Genomic DNA, 22,345 nt, shown 5'->3' on the forward strand with positions numbered 1-22,345 from the left:
CTAGTTCAGTTCTAGTTCCGTTCTAGTTCAATTCTCCTTCAGTTCTAGTTCATTTCTAGTTCAGTTTTAGTTCAGTTCTAGATCAGTTCTAGTTCAGATCTAGTTCAGTTCTATTTCAGTTCTAGTTCAGTTCTAGTTTAGTTCTAGTTCAGTTCTAGTTCATTTCTAGTTCAGTTCTAGTTCAGTTCAATTTCGGTTCTAGTTCAGTTCTAGTTCAGTTCTAGTTCAGTTCTAATTCAGTTCTAGATCAGTTCTAGTTCAGTTCTAGTTCAGTTCTAGTTCAGTTCTAGTTCAGTTCTAGTTCAGTTCTAGTTCAATTCTCCTTCAGTTCTAGTTCAGTTCTAGTTCATTTCTAGTTCAGTTTTAGTTCAGTTCTAGATCAGTTCTAGTTCAGATCTAGTTCAGTTCTATTTCAGTTCAAGTTCAGTTCTAGTTCAGTTCTAGTTCAGTTCTAGTTCAGTTCTAGTTCAGTTCTAGTTCAGTTCTAGTTCAGTTCTAGTTCATTTCTAGTTCAGTTCTAGTTCAGTTCAATTTCGGTTCTAGTTCAGTTCTAGTTCAGTTCTAGTTCAGTTCTAGTTCAGTTCTAGTTCAGTTCTAGTTCTAGTTCAGTTCTAGTTTAGTTCTAGTTCAGTTCTAGTTCAGTTCTAGTTCAGTTCTAGTTCAGTTCTAGTTCAGTTCTAGTTCAGTTCTAGTTCAGTTCTAGTTCAGTTCTAGTTCAGTTCTAGTTCAGTTCTAGTTCAGTTCTAGTTCAGTTCTAGTTCAGTTCTAGTTCAGTTCTAGTTCAGTTCTAGTTCAGTTCTAGTTCAGTTCTAGCTCAGTTTCTACATTCGTCTTTCGAGCATAATTTTCCTTGCTCCTAGCAATTAAAAACTACTTTTCTTAACTTTTCATTTATAAATTAATTGTATTTTAATTTGTATTTTATTTTATTGTTTAAAAATACTTATTTTTACCATTTTTGCGTTTAGTGTTATAGTTAAAGGTAAACATTTTTTTAAAAAATATTCTTAATTAATGTTCTTAAACAAAAAAATCCATTAAAAATGTTCGAAAAACACTTTAAAAAAAGACCTAATTTCATTTGGAAAAACGTTTTTGTTGTCTCAGACGATAGATATCATTTGCTGGTGGTGCAGGAGTGGGTGTTTCTTCATCACTGTCATCACCGCCGGGCAGCATGCGTCGACGTTTAACTCCCGATCCGCCTGAAGTGTCACCCGTTAAAGAGCTTTCGTCAACGATCCAGTGAACAGATTTGGCTAAATCAAAGATTTTAATATCGCAACCAGGATCGCCGGAGGGTAAGGGAGCAGCTGAAAAGATAATAGATAAAAGTTTTAATAAATTCTCCTGTTTTTAGGACATTCCAACTTACCATCTGTTAATTTAATGCGATTAAATATGTCGAACAACATTTCAATGGAAACAAATGGCCCTCTAAAGCACAAAGGAGGTGGCAAAGAAGCACACAAAGCCGCCAAGGCAGGTGGTTGGGGAAAAGTGCCACCCGCCAGGGGATGTGCGCCAGGATATGCATTTGCCTTGGGCTTGAAAGGTATGTATTGGCCAAAATCTGGCTTTGGCAGTTGCACAGCCGGTTCAGATTCTGGTTCTTCTTTAATGGCAGCCGCTGCTGCATTACCGGGACCCGCAGCCAGTTTATTGGTGGTAATACCCACGTTCTATTTAAATAATCAACATTTAAAATATATATTTCTTTTAATTCTCTTAAACAATCATACCTCTGTATAACCTATAGATCTTAATTCCACTGTTGTACAGGGATATAAATCCAAAAACTTATAACGATCCACCAATTGTGCAGTTTCCTTACCCTCATATTCTTTAAGCTAAAGAAAAAGTAATAAAAATAAAGAAAACTTTTCTATTTTTTTGCCACAATTTATACCCACATTTTCCAATACAGCACTTCTTCGTCTCTCCACCTTTACAATACTCGATAGGTCACCAATATTCGATTCAAATTCCAAAAATCTATTCCAAACATTAACACTCAATTGTGGCGTTAGACCACCCGATGATAAGACCCGTTCAAACAACACTCTGGTATTGTTATCTTCATTCAGATGCGATAAATAGTCTATATAACACATGACATATTCCGGGCTACCACCAAAACGTTTTAAACCCAATTCGAATATACGAAAGGCAATATCTTTATCTTTCGAACAGTAGTATTCCATAAGGGCAGCCGCCACAAAGACATGATAACGAGAACGTATGTCCTCACGGGCCTTTTTGAAAATAGCACGGGCAGATTTGATGCCTTCAGCACGGCGGGCAAATTTCATATATTGGACGTAGGCCTGAAGGTAAAAAGAATATTAAAAAATGTTTAAAAGAAAAAACTGTCTACAACTAGAACAGAACTAGAACTGAACTAGAACTGAACTAGAACTGAACTAGAACTGAACTAGAACTGAACTAGAACTGAACTAGAACTGAACTAGAACTAAACTAGAACTGAACTAGAACTGAACTAGAACTGAACTAGAACTGAACTAGAACTGAACTAGAACTGAACTAGAACTGAACTAGAACTGAACTAGAACTGAACTAGAACTGAACTAGAACTGAACTAGAACTGAACTAGAACTGAACTAGAACTGAACTAGAACTGAACTAGAACTGAAACTAGAACTGAACTAGAACTGAACTAGAACTGAACTAAAACTGAACTAGAACTGAACTAGAACTGAACTAGAACTGAACTAGAACTGAACTAGAACTGAACTAGAACTGAACTAGAACTGAACTAGAACTGAACTAGAACTGAACTAGAACTGAACTAGAACTGAACTAGAACTGAACTAGAACTAAACTAGAACTGAACTAGAACTGAACTAGAACAGAACTAGAACAGAACTAGAACAGAACTAGAACAGAACTAGAACAGAACTAGAACAGAACTAGAACTAGAACAGAACTAGTACAGAACTAGAACAAAACTAGAACAGAACTAGAACAGAACTAGAACAGAACTAGAACAGAACTAGAACAGAACTAGAACAGAACTAGAACAGAACTAGAACAGAACTAGAACAGAACTAGAACAGAACTAGAACAGAACTAGAACAGAACTAGAACAGAACTAGAACAGAACTAGAACAGAACTAGAACAGAACTAGAACAGAACTAGAACAGAACTAGAACAGAACTAGAACAGAACTAGAACAGAACTAGAACAGAACTAGAACAGAACTAGAACAGAACTAGAACAGAACTAGAACAGAACTAGAACAGAACTAGAACAGAACTAGAACAGAACTAGAACAGAACTAGAACAGAACTAGAACAGAACTAGAACAGAACTAGAACAGAACTAGAACAGAACTAGAACAGAACTAGAACAGAACTAGAACAGAACTAGAACAGAACTAGAACAGAACTAGAACAGAACTAGAACAGAACTAGAACAGAACTAGAACAGAACTAGAACAGAACTAGAACAGAACTAGAACAGAACTAGAACAGAACTAGAACAGAACTAGAACAGAACTAAAACAGAACTAGAACAGAACTAGAACAGAACAAGAACAGAACAAGAGCAGAACTAGTACAGAACTAGAACTGAACTAAAACTGAACTAAAACAGAACTAGAACAGAACTAGAACAGAACTAGAACAGAACTAGAACAGAACTAGAACAGAACTAGAACAGAACTAGAACAGAACTAGAACAGAACTAGAACAGAACTAGAAACAGAACTAGAACAGAACTAGAACAGAACTAGAACAGAACTAGAACAGAACTAGAACAGAACTAGAACAGAACTAGAACAGAACTAGAACAGAACTAGAACAGAACTAGAACAGAACTAGAACAGAACTAGAACAGAACTAGAACAGAACTAGAACAGAACTAGAACAGAACTAGAACTGAACTAGAACTGAACTAGAACTGAACTAGAACTGAACTAGAACTGAACTAGAACTGAACTAGAACTGAACTAGAACTGAACTAGAACTGAACTAGAACTGAACTAGAACTGAACTAGAACTGAACTAGAACTGAACTAGAAATGAACTAGAACTGAACTAGAACTGAACTAGAACTGAACTAGAACTGAACTAGAACTGAACTAGAACTGAAGTAGAACTGAACTAGAACTGAACTAGAACTGAACTGGAACTGAACTAGAACTGAAATAGAACTGAACTAGAACTGAACTAGAACTAGAACTGAACTAGAAATGAACGAGATCTGAAGTAGAACTAAACTAGAAGTGAACTAGAAGTTTACTAGCTTGTTCAGTTTTGTTTAAAGCTTTTCTTTTAAAATGTTTGTCCTCCGTTTTCTTCCACTTACCAATGTTGGATCTATATCCGGTATGGATAAAAACTTATTATACATAGCATGTACTTTATCATATTTCATGCGTCCTTCCTCAAAATCAGCATAAGCAAAATACAACAAAGAATTCTTATTTAAAACACCATTAATTGAACGTTCCAAGATATTGGCACATTCATCGCCAAAGATTTTAGCCGCTTGGGTATCCTATTAGGTATAAAAAGTAGGAAATATAAAGAAAAATTAGTAAAATTTTTATAAAAATTTAATATTTTTAAAGAATTTAACAACAATAAGTAATAATACACATTAATAAATATGATGTCAATATAAGCATCAAAGAAATTACATTTTATTAAGGAAAATAATTAAAATTTAAAATAAAATTAATGTGAGTTGTTGCAATCTTTTTTTGTTTTAGTTTTTAATAATGCAAGTTCTTTAATACAAATAGACATTCGTTTTATGAAATAAAAAGATCCATTTGTTTTGAGTGTTTTTAAGCTAATAAGAGTTTTTAGAAACTCTAAATTTATTAACACATTTATCAAGCAGTTCATCAATAGACTGTTGTTTTTCACTTCATTGTGTAAATACTGAAATGGAGAAATTTTATAATAGAAAAACACTATACGCACGCCTTTATCTGCCAAAGCTTTAGAACTTTGATCTAAAAATTGTGCTGCTTGATGCCAAACAGCCGGATGGTGTGTTAACACTAGCAAACATTGTTCAGTGGCAAACATAACACGTCTTGTAATGAGGGCAGTATCCTCGGTTCTTAGTGGATTGGATTTTTCAAAAGCAATAAATTTTTTCCATAATTCAACCTAGAACGGAAAAAAATACTTGAAATTTTCTTTAAGGAATTACAAATTTTTGCAAAAAAAACCTGTTTAACTTCCTCTTTGGCTAAAGTGGGTGGTATAGCGGGTAAATTACGATTCAAACCCTTGGTAATATTCTCCAATTCCTTGGCCACTCTTCGTGCATTCATGTAATCCCTATTTTTTAGAAATTTAGAACAAACTTACAATTTACTTCATTTTCCCTTAAAATTAAAACTTACTTTGATCTTTCCAAGCTCATTTTCTCTGATATAATGGGATTAATGTTATGCTCAAAGGCTATATAATCTTTCCATAATATTTCTATGCCTACAATGGGAGTAATAACCGCTTTTTGATAGACTCTGCGTACAGCAGTGATTTTTTGATTTTCCGCATAACTGCCCACTGCCTCTACACTGCGCAAAAATGAAATATAATCCTGCCATATCGAAAAAGAATGTAAATCCATTCCAATTTTTTCCAAAGCAAAATCATAAGCCTGAGCCAGTTTTTCTCTAAGAAAAAAGAAGAAAATTTTATTAATATTACCTTTCTAGCTAGAGCAAAGCTAATAATTACAAACTCACTTGTGCGTACTTAAACCCGCCTTAGTTTCCTTAACATAGGTCAAGTATAATTTCCATAAATCTATATTTAAAATCTTCACCAAAGAACGCTGAAACAACTTTTCCACTTTCTCAAAATTGCGTCCTTTCATTTCTTGCTCTATGTAAATCTTCCAATAACGTGCAGTGGTGGGAAATACATTAACCAAAGATTCATATAAAGTGCGCACCTCATTGACCGGTCGTGTCTGAGCCTCACGCAACAAAGTCGACCAAGATTCTATATCATAAGGACGCATTTCCACCACCTGCTGGGCGCGCACCAAACGTTCATGACCCCATTCCTTATAAGTAAAGTAAAAATTAATTATTATTTTATAAAAAAAAAACAAATTTATCATTTTTTTATCTACTTACAATATCAATTTTTATTTGATCTCTTACTGACATGTTGGCTGTTATTTCTTTAAAGGATTTTTACTATAGTTTTATAATTTGTGTTATATTTTTGATAAATTTCTATAGTAAACTTATTCTATTTTTCTTTTTATATATTATTTTTGTTTAAAAAACTAATTTAATTATATTTTTTTGTAAAAAAAGCCGCTTTTGTAAATTTACGGCGTTGTGTTGGAGACAAAAATTAATTGCAAATGTCAAAACCACCTTTTGTCAAAGGAAACTTCAAATGTTTATAGTGTTGCCATATTAATTAGTAAGGTTAATTCAAAGACGCTAAAAATTTTTAACGCCGTTAATTTTGAGTGGCGAAACAGATAATTTTAAAGTTTGCGTACAAACTAAACTGATTTTTGTTTAAATCTCGCTAAATTTGTTAAAGGATTATCGTGATAAAGGAAAAATTAATAAATTTTTGATAATTAGAAATAATCCAATAGAAAAGTTTAAAAAAAAACTATAAATTTAAGGGGGTTATTATATAAATCACTTACCCTCACTTAATTTTACATATAAATTGTTTTTTTTATTTTCAAAAGTTTATATTAAAATATTTTCAACGCAACATAATGTGATTTACCAAATAAAGGGGTAAATTTTCTTTGCAAATGTTTTATTATATGAAATTTTTATATATATAACAAAATTCCTAAAAACGGAGCTATCCATTGTACAGCCGCGGGTCCAGCTCGAGTATTTAACCTCCGTTCTTTTTCCTTTTTCCTCACTTTTATATATTGTATGAAAAATTTTCAGTTTTGGAGGCGGGGTTTATTTTTTTCCTGGCCTACAGTTGTACCTATGAAAAGTTTGTTCATCTTATTTCTCTATATAATATTCTTCAATTTTCTTAAATATAAAAAAAAATATTATAAAAATTTTCAAAAATAAAGTTTTCTGTAGAAAAAATCTATTATTTATACAAATGTAACAATTTATAATATTTACAATTGAATTTTTCCCATTTTATTTAATATTAAACATTAAAATTTATTTATTTTTCATTTTCTTTTAATTCAAATAAACAACTACCGTTAAATCTTTTAGCTAACATCTGGCTTCTCAATTTTTTCTTAGTGTTTAACAATTTCTCAGTGTATTTGACACACAGCTGTTTGCCTAAATGGCCTTGTAAACGTCACTTTTTTTTGACAATGAATCAGTGTGCAGAGAAGAAGAAGAAGAAGCTATTTACAAAAGAAAATCTGTATTGACGAACGAAAAACTAGAAAAATTTACGATAAAAACTACGAAAAATAAGAAATTTTGGTGAAATTTTTAACTCAAACAGGTCTGCTAATATGGCAGACAAATTTTCCTATCAAAGAACGGTGCAAAGTTTAGCACGAGTGCTGGCACAGATAAAACCAACGCCCTGGGAAAAGGTAAGTAAAAAAAATTTGCGTTGTTTTTCTTTTTCTATATTGAGACTTCACACACAACTTTGGGGAGCCATAAATTATAAGATATTGACTTTTCAATTGCTCTATGGCATTAATGGAATTTGACCTTGTTGTAATGTTTGTTATTATTTTAGGTGCAAGCTTTATTCCGCTATTGTCCTCAAGAAAATGCTGCTGGTGTTTTTTGTTTAGATTCTCGTTCCCAAGATGCAGTCATAGCCTTGGGTCTCTACTTCCTGGAGAGTGGTTGTCAACATGAAGAACGTATTGTACCCTATTTGCTGAGATTGGCCAAGTGTTTGCCTAAAGCTGTTTGGGTGGATGATGGCAAATGGAGTAAAAGTGATAGTAAGTTATTGTTTTTTGTCAATTGGAAGATGATTAATACTGATTTATTAATAAGTCATTTTGGTTTTATTAATATTCAAGATGCTTAGTTGATTTTTATTAAGAAAACAAGTTTATTTAAAGTGATTTACTTTTATTAGTTGAAAAATTCCTAAAATTTTAATTAAATTGTTTTTATGTCGTTGTAATCTCATACATTTATATGGCTTCCTTATTAGCTTATTCTAATAAGATTTTAAAACGAAATTTTCTTTTTCTTTTTATTCTCTTTTAGGAATACCCTCTGCCGAAAAGTTCAGTTTCTGCTTGAACACTTTGCTCTCTGATATTGTGGTAAAATGTCCTGACTTGCGGGAAGAAATCATACTAAATCAAGTGGAAACATTGGGTGCTCTAGCCAATATCATTAAATCAAGTAAAGAAAGCAGTTCTGCTCCTCCACCCATTATATTATGCAAAGCTACAGTACCTTTGCTATTCGGTTTAGCAAGATCTATGGGTCGCTATGCTTCACAGGAACCTGCTTTACTCTGTCGCATTTATCCCAGAGAAGAAATGCCAGTAGTGCGGCCCAATTCACGTGAGGGTGGTAGTTATAGCTCTAGTGAACGTCTGGCTTTTACACAATTTCGTCCCATTATACCGCGCTCCATGTCGGGCAGTTTAAGTCAGGATTCCAATGAAATACGCATGCGTCAAATCTCGGTTATAGCCAATTTGAATAAACAAAAACCTCAACTGCACACCTATTTCTCAGTGCCCTATGATCCACGCACCCATTTTTTTACACGCTACGGTTCGAGTTTTAATCAATTCCCCAACATGCGTGTTACTGATACGCCCACAAAAACCCAGAAACCAGTAACAATGCCTCCTTTTCCTATACAACATTTGCAGACCATCTTTTCGGTGGCTAAAAAACTCTTAACCAAAGAAACTCTAGAACATTTGGATGAACAAGCCAGCGATATTTTTGCTTTACATCAGATTAAGGGTTATTGTTATAAAAGTTTTTCGGAAACTTTAAATCTAGTATTGGTTACTTTACTAAGAGAAATTCTACAGCATCAAATCGATTTACCGGCTCCTTTTACCAAAGATGTACAGGAGTTTGTTAAGCGTTTATTTCTGAATGGTCAAACGGAATTGCAAAATAAACAACAAGATCATGAACGTGAAAAACGTGAAGAGAATGGCATTCCAGTGGTCAATAAATATAAAGTAAATGTTATGGCCAATGCCGCCTGTGTGGATTTGTTGGTTTGGGCCATACGTGATGAGACTGGTAAGTTGTTAAAGTAGTTTTTTTGTTATATTCATTAAGACACTTTAAGTAGTTTCTAGTTTTATCCAGTAGTTTATTTTATTAAAATCTAAATTTGTTTTTGTTTTTTTTTTCTAATTTTTTTCTCAATTTTCAGTTGATGAGGAGTACAATGTACCTTCATTGCAGTATGCTTTATCTTATATAATGCAAAAAGGTTTAGTTTTGTTTTATTGTTTTGTTGGTTTGATTTTTTTTCATTTTAAATTGTTATGTTTATTTTGTATGCTAAATTTTTATCTTTAAATGTTTAAATATTTTACCTTTTGTTTTAATGTTTCTCTGTTTGGACAAAATTTTGTAAAGAAAACTTCAATCTAGATATACTTTTCTAAAGATATGTTTCTTTCTAAAGATATCAGAAACTCTTACCAAATTTTTATACAGAAAGCTCTGCTTGAGAGAAAAAACTTCCAAATTTTTCTTTTAAAAAGTTTCAGATTTTTTTTCCTCATTTTTATATGAATTTGTTTCTGTTTCTACTCCCATCTTGGCTCTGTATAATAATTTCCTTTTCTGTATATTTTGTTCGATTTTCAAATTTCTAAAAGTTTTTGTCATAAATCTTTGTAAAAAATCATAATTATCATACAATTTGTTTTGTTTTGTAGACAAGACTGTCGCCTAGGCTATATACTAGGCTAAAGACTAGACTATAGACTAGACCAAAGACTAGACTAAAAACTAGACTATAGACTAAACAATAGACTAGACCAAAGACTAGCCAAAAAACTAGACTATAGACTAAACTATAGACTAATCTGTAGACTAGACTATAGCCTAAAGACTGGAGTAAAGACTAGACTAAAGACTAGATTTTAGACTAAAATATATAATAGACTATAGACTAGACTATTGACTAGACTATAGACTAGACTATAGACTAGAATATAGACTAGACTATAGACTAGACTAGACTATAGACTAGATTTTATACTAGACTATATAATAGACTATAGACTAGACTATAGACTATACTATAGACTAGACTATAGACTAGACTAGACTATAGACTAGACTATAGACTAGACTATAGACTAGACTATAGACTAGACTATAGACTAGACTATAGACTAGACTATAGACTAGACTATAGACTAGACTATAGACTAGACTATAGACTAGACTATAGACTAGACTATAGACTAGACTATAGACTAGACTATAGACTAGACTATAGACTAGACTATAGACTAGACTATAGACTAGACTATAGACTAGACTATAGACTAGACTATAGACTAGACTATAGACTAGACTAGACTCTAGACTAGACTATAGACTAGACTATAGACTAGACTATAGACTAGACTATAGACTAGACTATAGACTAGACTATAGACTAGACTATAGACTAGACTATAGACTAGACTATAGACTAGACTATAGACTAGACTATAGACTAGACTATAGACTAGACTATAGACTAGACTATAGACTAGACTATAGACTAGACTATAGACTAGACTATAGACTAGACTATAGACTAGACTATAGACTAGACTATAGACTAGACTATAGACTAGACTATAGACTAGACTATAGACTAGACTATAGACTAGACTATAGACTAGACTATAGACTAGAGTATAGACTAGACTATAGACTAGACTATAGACTAGACTATAGACTAGACTATAGACTAGACTATAGACTAGACTATAGACTAGACTATAGACTAGACTATAGACTAGACTATAGACTAGACTATAGACTAGACTATAGACTAGACTATAGACTAGACTATAAACTAGACTATAGACTAGACTATAGACTAGACTATAGACTAGACTATAGACTAGACTATAGACTAGACTATAGACTAGACTATAGACTAGACTATAGACTAGACTATAGACTAGACTATAGCCTAGACTGTAGACTAGACTATATACTAGACTATAGACTAGACTATAGACTAGACTATAGACTTGACTATAGACTAGACTATAGACTAGACTATAGACTAGACTACAGACTAGACTATAGACTGGACTATAGACTAGACTATAGACTAGACTATAGACTAGACTATAGACTAGACTACAGACTAGACTATAGACTGGACTATAGACTAGACTATAGACTAGACTATAGACTAGACTGTAGATTAGACTATAGCCTAGAATAGACTAAACTAAAGACTATGCTATAAAGTAGACTATAGACAGGACTTCAGACTTCCATTGATTAGACTATTGAGCATTTATAAACTAGACTAGAGACTAGAATATAGACTTGACTATAGACTAGACTATAGACTAGACTATAGACTAGACTATAGACTAGACTATAGACTAGACTATAGACAAGACTATAGACTAGGCTAGACTATAGACTAGACTAGAGACTACACTATAGACTTGTATAGACTTGTATAGACTATAGACTACACTATAGACTAGACTATAGACTTGACTAGAGACTAGACTATAGACTAGACTATAGACTAGACTATAGACTAGACTATAGACTAGACTATAGACTAGACTATACACTTGACTATAGACTAGACTATAGACTAGACTATAGACTATAGACCAGACTATAGACTAGACTATAGACTATAGACCAGACTATAGACTAGACTATAGACTTGACTAAAGACTAGACTATAGACTATACTATAGACAAGACTATAGACTAGACTATAGACTAGACTATGGACAAGACTATAGACAAGACTATAGACTAGACTATAGACTAGACTATAGATTACGCTATAGACTACAGTATAGACTAGACTATAGACTACACTATAGACTAGACTATAGACTAGACTATAGACTACACTATAGACTAGACTATAGACTAGACTATAGACAAGACTATAGACTAGACTATAGGCTAAACTATAGACTAGACTAGAGACTACACTATAGACTTGTCTAGACTATAGACTACACTATAGACTAGACTATAGACTTGACTAGAGACTAGACTATAGACTAGACTATAGACTAGACTATAGACTAGACTATAGACTAGACTATACACTAGACTATACACTTGACTATAGACTAGACTATAGACTGGACTATAGACTAGACTATAGACTTGACTAGAGACTAGACTATACTATAGACTAGACTATAGACTAGACTAAAGACTAGACTATAGACTAGACTATAGACTAGACTATAGACTATAGACCAGATTATAGACTAGACTATAGACTATAGACCAGACTATAGACTAGACTATAGACTTGACTATAGACTTGACTAAAGACTAGACTATAGACTAGACTATACTATAGACAAGACTATAGACTAGACTATAGACTAGACTATAGACAAGACTATAGACAAGAATATAGACTAGACTATAGACTAGACTATAGATTACGCTATAGACTACACTATAGACTAGACTATAGACTACACTATAGACTAGACTATAGACTAGACTATAGACTACACTATAGACTAGACTATAGACTAGACTATAGACTAGACTATAGACAAGACTATAGACTAGACTATAGGCTAGACTATAGACTAGACTATAGACTAGACTATAGGCTAGACTATAGACTAGACTAGACTAGACTAGAGACTACACTATAGACTTGTCTAGACTATAGACTACACTATAGACTAGACTATAGACTTGACTAGAGACTAGACTATACACTAGACTATACACTTGACTATAGACTAGACTATAGACTGGACTATAGACTAGACTATAGACTTGACTAGAGACTAGACTATACTATAGACTAGACTATAGACTAGACTAAAGACTAGACTATAGACTAGACTATAGACTAGACTATAGACTAGACTATAGACTAGACTATAGACTAGACTATAGACTAGACTATAGAGTACACTATACTATAGCCTAGACTATAGACTGGACTATAGCCTAGACTATAGACTAGACTATAGCCTAGACTATAGACTAGACTATAGACTAGACTATAGACTAAACTATTGACTTGACTATTGACTACTACATAGACTACATTGCACTTTAGTCTATACTAGACTGTATACTTGACGTTAGACTAGAATGTATACTTGTTTATAGACTAAAGACTAGACTATTCACTAGACTATACATTTGACTTATTCCGTTTTTCAATTTAAACTTCTGAGAGCTCCTTTTTGTATAAAAAAATTTGACTTTAGATGTGTACATATTTCAAGCGATTTAATTTCCCTAAACTTGTCTTTGTTCTTCGATTTTCATTGTTTAAAGCTCACTTTTGTTTTACCCCTCATCATGTTTGGAATGATTTTTGCTATTTTGCTAAACCTCCTCTCAAAACTCCCCATTTTTATATATTCTTAAACAAAACGTTTTCCAACAACCATTTTATTAATAAATATTATTTAAATTTCTTTCCGATTGTCTGCTGCTCACAACAGAGGCCGATAAACTATGTGGTCGTCTCTCACAAAAACTCAACTCTCAACTTTCACACAAAATCGTTATGGATCATATGCCTTTACTAATGGTCTGCCTAGAGGGTCTAGGCAAATTGGCACAGAAATTTCCCAATATTGCTAATACATCAATATCTTATTTAAGAGATTTTCTAGTTGATCCCAGTCAAATACTGGCCAAACTCCATGCCCATTCACAGCAACTAATGGCTTTGCAGAAAAAGGAAAAAGAAGTAACACCCTTTAAGATTGTTGTGCAAAATAGTGAATCCCGTTCGACGGTGGATATATTTGGAGAAAGTAAGAAATATGCTCCTTTAAGGACAGGACAAGCGGCCTTTGAGGCTTTACGAGATGCAGCCATAGAAAACTTGAGTATAGCTTTGAGAGCAGCACAACCAGTAGATCAATTTTGTGTACCCGCTTTGGTGGCTAATGTATCAAATCGTTTATTTACCGCCGAAAAACATGAATCGTAAGTTAAGAGAGTTTTTGTGAATAAGAAAAGAATTGGATCCAATACTTAATACATTAATAACTTACAGAGAATCCACCCTGGTTAGCTTGAACATAATAGTCATGTTAGGCCATGTGGCGGTCGCCTTAAAGGATACCTCCAAAACTACCCAAAATATATTGCAGTTCTTTATACAACGTTTTTGCAAAGTCCCCTCCGAACAGAATGCCCTAATTGTCGATCAATTGGGCTGTATGATCATCTCCCAGTGTGAGACGCATGTCTTTGAGGAGATTATGAAAATGTTTTCACGCGTTACCGTACAATCGGCTTCGCTGGCCTATACCTCGGATCCGGAGCACCGCAAACAATTCTTTAGTGTTTCGGATGCTGTAGTCAATGCTCTGGGTAATATTGCGGCCAATATACAAGGTGACGACGAGAAATTAGAACTGTTGGGCAAGCTGCTCGAACTCTTTGTACAAATCGGCCTTGAGGGAGAGCGTTCCTATGACAACACGCCTGGGGCGCCCAAGGCCAGCTCTAGTGCCGGCCATTTAGGTATGTTAATACCGGTAATTGCTGTACTATTGCGACGCCTGCCGCCCATAAAAAATCCTCGTTTGCGTTTGCACAAACTATTCAAAGATTTTTGGGTTTACTGTGTAGTCATGGGTTTTACAAACGCTCGTCTCTGGTCACCCGAGTGGTATATGGGAGTTCAGCAAATTGCTGCCAAGTCGCCACTATTGATATCTCAAACTACCCATAAGTCTGATATGCGTGAGCTAAATTATACATCGGCCATTAAAAGTGATTCGGTTAGTTTGAATGAATTGCGCACTCAAATATTATTATTGCTGGAGCATCCTACAGCCGAGGTAACAGCCTGTATAAATAAATTGACCTTTGCTCAATGTACATATCTATTGAGTGTTTATTGGTTGGAAATGTTGCGCGTCGAGAATGCCGAAGAGCCCAGTTTGGAGCCGATTTTGACGTATTTGTGTGATCCGGCTTTGCAAAAAGATAAATCGGGCATTTGGCAGTGTGTAAAATGGTGAGTATTCTCTATTTAACAAGCTTGAAAGATTTTCCTTCTTATTTCCATATTTTTACAGTGTGGCCGATCAGGTATTCGAGAAATTCCGCAATGTTTTATTTACTCGTGATGAAATTCGTGAAAAAGTCTTAGAATCCCAGGCCACTTTGCTTTTGGTCTACTTTAATCATATACACAAACAAATACAAGTGGTAGCCGATCAATATCTTTCTCAATTGGTGGATAAATTTCCTCATTTATTGTGGAATCGTCGTGTTCTATGGTGTATGCTGGATGTTTTACAATTACTAGCCTTTTCCCTAACTTTGGATCCCAATGAGGAGACCCCTACTCTACGTGTGGTTTCTACCCCCTATACTCTACAGTTGATGGATTCTCTACCAGCTCGTGAAGGACGTCTTAAGGATTTTGCTGACCGTTGCCAGGGCATTGTCAACGAAGCCATGAAGTGGGCTCCCCGTTCCACTAAATCCCATTTGCAAGAATATCCCAATCAAATACCCACCCAAGTATTGGCTCATCATAGTGGCTTGGCATTAGCATTTGATTCTGTAGTTAGTACGAATACCTTCTATCCCAATGCTTTACCTTCGATTAGTAAACGTCCCAATTGTGTACGCTCGGATACTCCCCGTTTTGTGTCAGTCTTATGTTTACGCAGTAAATATGCTGGTGAAATATCGGGTCTTCTATCGGTGCTAAGTGAAGAGGAAAAAGCGGGGCTGGCTGATCGTTTGGTTAAGGATGTTTGGGATGCCTGTAAGGAGAAAAGTGATGCTAGACATCGTGGTGCATTATGGAGAGCTACGGCATATTTGATTATATGCTCGGATATCAATCGTAAACTTTTACATGCTGTGGGTAAGTTTGAAATAATAGTTAAGACTTTAGACGAGAACAGAACTAGAAGAGAACAAGAACAGAACTAGAACAGAACTAGAACAGAACTAGAACAGAACTAGAACAGAACTAGAACAGAACTAGAACAGAACTAGAACAGAACTAGAACAGAACTAGAACAGAACTAGAACAGAACTAGAACAGAACTAGAACAGAACTAGAACAGAACTAGAACAGAACTAGAACAGAACTAGAACAGAACTAGAACAGAACTAGAACAGAACTAGAACAGAACTAGAACAGAACTAGAACAGAACTAGAACACAACTAGAAGACAACTAGAAGACAACTAGAGCACAACTAAAACACAACTAGAACACAACTAGAACACAACTAAAACACAACTAGAACACAACTCGAACACAACTAGAACACAACTAGAACACAACTAGAACACAACTAGAACACAACTAGAACAGAACTAGAACAGAACTAGAACTGAACTGAACTTGAACTGAACTAGAACTGAACTAGAACTGAACTAGAACTGAACTAGAACTGAACTAGAACAGAACTAGAACAGAACTAGAAGAGAACTAATACAGAACTAGAACAGAACTGAACTAGAACTGAACTAGAACTGAACTAGAACTGAACTAGAACTGAACTAGAACTGAACTAGAACTGAACTAGAACTGAACTAGAACTGAACTAGAACTGAACTAGAACTGAACTAGAACTGAACTAGAACTGAACTAGAACTGAACTAGAACTGAACTAGAACTGAACTAGAACTGAACTAGAACTAGAACTAGAACACAACTAGAACACATCTAGAACACATCTAGAACACAACTAGAACACAACTAGAACACAACTGGAACAGAACTAGAAAAGAACTAGAAAATAACTAGAACTGAACAAGAACTGAACTAGAACTGAACTAGAACTGAACTAGAACTGAACTAGAACTGAACTAGAACTGAACTAGAACTCAACTAGAACTCAACTAGAACTGAACTAGAACTGAACTAGAACTGAACTAGAATTGAACTAGAACAGAACTAGAACAAAACTAGAACAGAACTAGAACAGAACTAGAACAGAACTAGAACAGAACTAGAACAGAACTAGAACAGAACTAGAACAGAACTAGAACAGAACTAGAACAGAACTAGAACAGAACTAGAACAGAACTAGAACAGAACTAGAACAGAACTAGAACAGAACTAGAACAGAACTAGAACAGAACTAGAACAGAACTAGAACAGAACTAGAACAGAACAGAACTAGAACAGAACTAGAACAGAACTAGAACAGAACTAGAACAGAACTAGAACAGAACTAGAACAGAACTAGAACTAGAATGACCATTCTTTTTGTTTTCTCCTCACATAGCCACCTCCCAAGTGGAACTATTTACCGAATCGGCCATGGAGACTGCTGTCGAATGTTGGCAATGGGTTTTAACTGCTCGCCAAGATTTAGAGTTGTGCTTCATACAAGAAATGGTCTCGGCCTGGCAGACTACATTCGAAAAGAAAATTGGTTTATTCGCGGAAGAAGGTGAAATAACCTCGCCCTTGGCTGCGTACGAAGGATGTAAATTGGTGCCGAAACCTATTTTAATTTCACCTCATCTCATTTGGCTACAATTACTCGCCGAAATGGTTGACACCGCCAAATACTGTAATCGTGATAAAGTGGAAATGTTTTGTCTACTACTGCATCGTTGTCTACCCATTGCTAAGAATAGCAGACAAAATAGACAAGTTGCCACCATAGGCTGTCGTTTTAAGCTGTTACAATGTGGCTTGTCCTTGCTGCAGGGCAATACTATACCAAAATCTTTGGCACGAAATATTTTAAGAGAACGTATTTACAGCAATGCTTTGGATTATTTCTGTGGTCCACCTACTTGCCCCAATCAGGGTAAGGAACAGTTGCTAGATGACATTTTGATTTTATTGAAATTCTGGCAAACCATGCGCAGTGAAAAGAAACACTTGGTAACGTCAGAAGTGGGTGATTATGACATACCCTCAGCTACACCCAATCACATGTTGACCGTTAATAAAAACCCAGAAACAGCTTCTCTTATTAGCACCGGAGAAATGGGTAGATCTTCCTCGATAGCTGGGGCAGGTGGTGGTGGTTGGTATAATACCATACCACACTCGACCTCAACTCTATCCAAAAGATCTAATCGTTCCAAACGTTTGCCTTACCAAAAGGATTCATATGATAAGGATTATATGAAGAAACGTAATTTGATTTTGGAATTACTGGCGGTGGAAATAGAATTCTTGATTACTTGGTACAATCCCAATAGTTTACCCGATTTGGCCATACCTGGCGAGGAGCAAATTACCGAATGGCGCAATCGCCCCTATAAGGTTAATGTCTGGCGTGATTATGCCCGTTTGGCCTGGAATTATAATCCCGCTTTAGCTGTCTTCCTACCCTCACGCATTAAGAATGCCGAGTCCATAGAAGAAGAGGTAACACGTTTAGTATGTTCTGATCCCATAGCAGTATGCGAAATTCCAGAGGCTCTTAAATATTTGGCCACTACTAAGAATCTACTACAAGAAAGTCCCGATTTAATGTACATACTCGCCTGGTCTCCAGTCAATCCCATACAAGCACTCTCCTACTTCTCACGTCAATATCCATCTCATCCCTTAACGGCACAGTATGCAGTAAAGACTTTAAATTCCTATCCAGCAGAATCGGTGTTACCCTACATTCCACAACTGGTACAAGCTTTACGACACGACACTATGGGCTATGTATCCGAGCTCATTAAGAACATTTCCAAGAGATCACAAATTGTCGCCCATCAGTTAATTTGGAATATGCAAACGAACATGTACATGGATGAGGATCAATTGCATAAGGATCCTTATCTCTATGATGCACTCGAGGCTTTAAGTCAAAATATAATATCGTCCTTTTCGGGTGCGGCCAAACGTTTCTATGAACGTGAATTTGATTTCTTTGGCAAGATAACCGCCGTTTCGGGTGAAATACGTTCTTATCCCAAAGGACCCGAACGTAAAAATGCCTGTTTGGCGGCTTTGAGTAGGATTAAAGTGCAATCGGGTTGTTATTTACCCTCCAATCCAGAGGCTATGGTATTGGATATTGACTACAATAGTGGTACTCCTATGCAGAGTGCTGCAAAGGCTCCCTATTTAGCTAGATTCCGGGTCTACAGATGCGGCATAACAGAGTTGGAAACTAGAGCAATGGAGGTGTCTAATAATCCGGTAATAAATGCTAAATATAACCAAATAGAAAGGTATTATAACATCAATTTTGTTATATTTTTAGAATTCTCAAGAAGATGCTAAAATGACATTGGGTGTAGAATCCTGGCAGGCGGCCATTTTCAAAGTGGGTGATGATGTACGACAGGATATGTTGGCTTTGCAAGTGATAACTATTTTCAAAAATATATTCCAACAAGTTGGTTTAGATCTTTTCTTATTTCCTTATCGTGTGGTGGCTACAGCTCCAGGGGTAAGTTAGAGAAATAGACAATTTTCTTTAGAATAGTTCAGTTCTTGTTCTAGTTCTAGATCAGTTCAAGATATGTTCTAGTCCTATTCTGGTTCTGTTCTAGTTATGTTCTAGTCCTATTCTAGTTCTGTTCTAGTTCTGTTCTAGTTATGTTCTAGTTATGTTCTAGTCCTATTATAGTTCTGCTCTAGTTCTGTTCTAGTTCTGTTCTAGTTCTGTTCTAGTTCTGTTCTAGTTCTGTTCTAGTTCTGTTCTAGTTCTGTTCTAGTTCTGTTCTAGTTCTGTTCTAGTTCTGTTCTAGTTCTGTTCTAGTTCTGTTCTAGTTTTGTTCTAGTTCTGTTCTGTTCTAGTTCTGTTCTAGTTCTGTTCTAGTTCTGTTCTAGTTCTGATCTAGTTCTGTTCTAGTTCTGTTCTAGTTGTGTTCTAGTTGTGTTGTAGTTGTGTTCTAGTTCTGTTCTAGTTCTGTTCTAGTTCCGTTCTGGTTCTATTCTAGTTCTGTTCTAGTTCTGTTCTAGTTCTGTTCTAGTTCTGTTCTAGTTCTGTTCTAGTTCTGTTCTAGTTCTGTTCTAGTTCTGTTCTAGTTCTGTTCTAGTTCTGTTCTAGTTCTGTTCTAGTTCTGTTCTAGTTCTGTTCTTTTGTTCTAGTTCTGTTCTAGTTCTGTTCTAGTTCTGTTCTAGTTCTGTAGTTCTGTTCAGTTCTGTTCTAGTTCTGTTCTAGTTCTGTTCTAGTTCAGTTCTAGTTCAGTTCTAGTTCTGTTTTAGTTCAGTTCTAGTTCAGTTCTAGTTCAGTTCTAGTTAAGTTCTCGTTCAGTTTTAGTTCTGTTCTAGTTCTGTTTTAGTTCTGTTCTAGTTCTGTTTTAGTTCTGTTCTAGTTCTGTTCTAGTTTTGTTCTAGTTCTGTTCTAGTTCTGTTCTAGTTCTGTTCTAGTTCTGTTTCTAGTTCTGTTCTAGTTCTGTTCTAGTTCTGTTCTAGTTCTGTTCTAGTTCTGTTCTAGTTCTGTTCTAGTTCTGTTCTAGTTCTGTTCTAGTTCTGTTCTAGTTCTGTTCTAGTTCTGTTCTAGTTCTGTTCTAGTTCTGTTCTAGTTCTGTCCTAGTTCTGTTCTAGTTCTGTTCTAGTTCTGTCCTAGTTCTGTTCTAGTTCTGTTCTAGTTCTGTTCTAGTTCTGTTCTAGTTCTGTTCTAGTTCTGTTCTAGTTCTGTTCTAGTTCTGTTCTAGTTCTGTTCTACTTCTGTTCTAGTTCTGTTCTAGTTGTGTTCTAGTTCTGTTCTAGTTCAGTGCTGGTTATGTACTAGTTATGTTTTAGTTCTGTTTTAGATCTAGTTCTGTTCTATTTCAGTTCTAGTTCTGTTCATGTTCAGTTTTTGTCTAAAAAAATTAATATTTTCTTCTTTCCAGTGCGGTGTTATTGAATGTGTACCAAATGCCAAATCACGTGATCAATTGGGTCGTCAAACCGATTCCGGTTTATACGAATACTTCTTGCATCAATATGGCGATGAAAGTTCTCGTGAATTTCAAGCTGCTCGCGCCAATTTCGTTAAATCAATGGCTGCCTATTCGTTAATAGGCTATTTGCTACAAATCAAAGATCGTCACAATGGCAATATAATGATCGATAAAGATGGCCATATTATACACATAGGTAAAGGATATTTTTTTTATTTGAAATGAAAGAAAGGGATACAATTTGGTTTATTTTTATATTTTTTGCAGATTTTGGCTTTATGTTTGAGTCTTCACCGGGCGGCAATATAGGCTTTGAACCCGATATGAAACTAACCGATGAAATGGTTATGATTATGGGTGGCAAAATGGAGGCACCCGCTTTCAAATGGTTCTGTGAATTGTGTGTACAGGCCTTTTTAGCTGTACGACCCTATCAGGATGCTATTGTTTCTCTGGTCTCGCTAATGTTGGACACTGGCTTGCCATGCTTTAGAGGACAAACTATTAACTTATTGAAACAACGATTTGTTTCAACGAAAAATAATAAAGAGGCAGCAGCTCATATGCTGGCCGTTATACGTAATTCTTATCAAAATTTCCGTACACGCACCTACGATATGATACAATACTATCAAAATCAAATACCCTACTAAAATAGTAAAACCAAAATACATATATTAATAGATATATATAACCGTATCAGTATTTTATTAAAGAGATACTGTTAATGAAAAAAAGTTTTGGTTTTAGGTCTTTTTTCATTTGGAAAAAATTGGAGGTGCTTATGAATTTTTTCTTTTTATTAAGTAATTAAATTTATTTTTGATATTTTGTTTATTATATTTGTGTTTAATATAAGTTTTTTGTTTTTGTTTTTAATATTAAAAAAATATTTGCAAAATATTTAAGAAATATTTAAAAAATATATTTGTTTAGTTTAAGTGTAGTTTGTTCCACTAAAAAGTAAAACATAGTTTTAGTTTAAATTCTATAATTATTGTTGTATTTATTCTTTATGGTGTAATTTTTAATTCTAACAACAAAAAATATAAAAATATGAATTTTAAATAAAATTTAAATAAAGTTCTAGTTAAAAGAAATTTGTTAATTTTGAAAAATTTACAGAATTTTTGAGGTTAGTTTTCAATAAAATTTTTAAAATTTAAGAAATATAACAAATTTGACATTTTTAAGTCATTTTCGAAAAATTCGAACTTAATTTCGAAAATTCGAACTTATTTTCGAAATTCCAAAATTTAGTTTAAAGTGATTTTTTAATAATGAAAAACCCGAATATGCAAAATTTTTAATGTCAACGCAAATTTTTTCACATTTTTCGAATTTCGAACATAAAATTTTGAAATTTTCGAAAAA

General features: G+C 34.5%; 3 protein-coding genes across 5 annotated transcripts in view; 1 reads left to right on the top strand and 2 right to left on the bottom strand.

The window, feature by feature from the left end:
* Positions 1-990, bottom strand: part of LOC124418737 (zinc finger protein 572-like) — a 2,567-nt gene extending 1,577 nt beyond the window's left edge. The window contains exons 1-2 of the mRNA XM_046945973.1: positions 944-990; positions 875-878 (exon numbers count right to left, since the gene is read on the bottom strand). Of these exons, the coding sequence (XP_046801929.1) occupies positions 875-878; positions 944-990 (51 nt within the window). The remainder of the gene's footprint in view (positions 1-874; positions 879-943) is intronic.
* Positions 926-6,342, bottom strand: LOC111682278 (protein suppressor of forked). 2 transcript variants are annotated; one of them, XM_046946953.1, is made up of 10 exons: positions 6,129-6,342; positions 5,733-6,055; positions 5,385-5,660; positions 5,208-5,319; positions 4,897-5,145; positions 4,331-4,522; positions 1,914-2,327; positions 1,743-1,850; positions 1,376-1,682; positions 926-1,313 (listed from the first exon to the last, which is right to left on the bottom strand). In XM_046946953.1, the coding sequence occupies exons 1-10, from the start codon at positions 6,159-6,161 to the stop codon at positions 1,078-1,080; spliced, it is 2,250 nt and encodes a 749-aa protein (XP_046802909.1). In that variant the 5' UTR covers positions 6,162-6,342; the 3' UTR covers positions 926-1,077. The 2 variants fall into 2 exon arrangements, with proteins under 2 accessions (XP_046802909.1, XP_023299955.1); XM_023444187.2 differs by having other exon boundaries at positions 4,954-5,145; positions 6,129-6,341.
* A 932-nt stretch (positions 6,343-7,274) lies between these two features.
* On the top strand, positions 7,275-22,067 carry LOC111682271 (phosphatidylinositol 4-kinase alpha). Of its 2 annotated transcripts, XM_046945701.1 has the most exons (11): positions 7,275-7,555; positions 7,708-7,921; positions 8,196-9,206; positions 9,343-9,402; positions 13,625-14,117; positions 14,188-15,159; positions 15,221-16,023; positions 17,401-19,274; positions 19,339-19,527; positions 20,921-21,167; positions 21,239-22,067. In XM_046945701.1, the coding sequence occupies exons 1-11, from the start codon at positions 7,472-7,474 to the stop codon at positions 21,622-21,624; spliced, it is 6,333 nt and encodes a 2,110-aa protein (XP_046801657.1). In that variant the 5' UTR covers positions 7,275-7,471; the 3' UTR covers positions 21,625-22,067. The 2 variants fall into 2 exon arrangements, with proteins under 2 accessions (XP_046801657.1, XP_023299947.2); XM_023444179.2 differs by lacking the exon at positions 9,343-9,402 and having other exon boundaries at positions 7,276-7,555.
* The last annotated feature ends 278 nt before the right edge of the window (positions 22,068-22,345 follow it).

This window comes from Lucilia cuprina, chromosome 3 (assembly GCF_022045245.1).
Source record: "Lucilia cuprina isolate Lc7/37 chromosome 3, ASM2204524v1, whole genome shotgun sequence".
Lineage (NCBI taxonomy): Eukaryota > Metazoa > Arthropoda > Insecta > Diptera > Calliphoridae > Lucilia > Lucilia cuprina.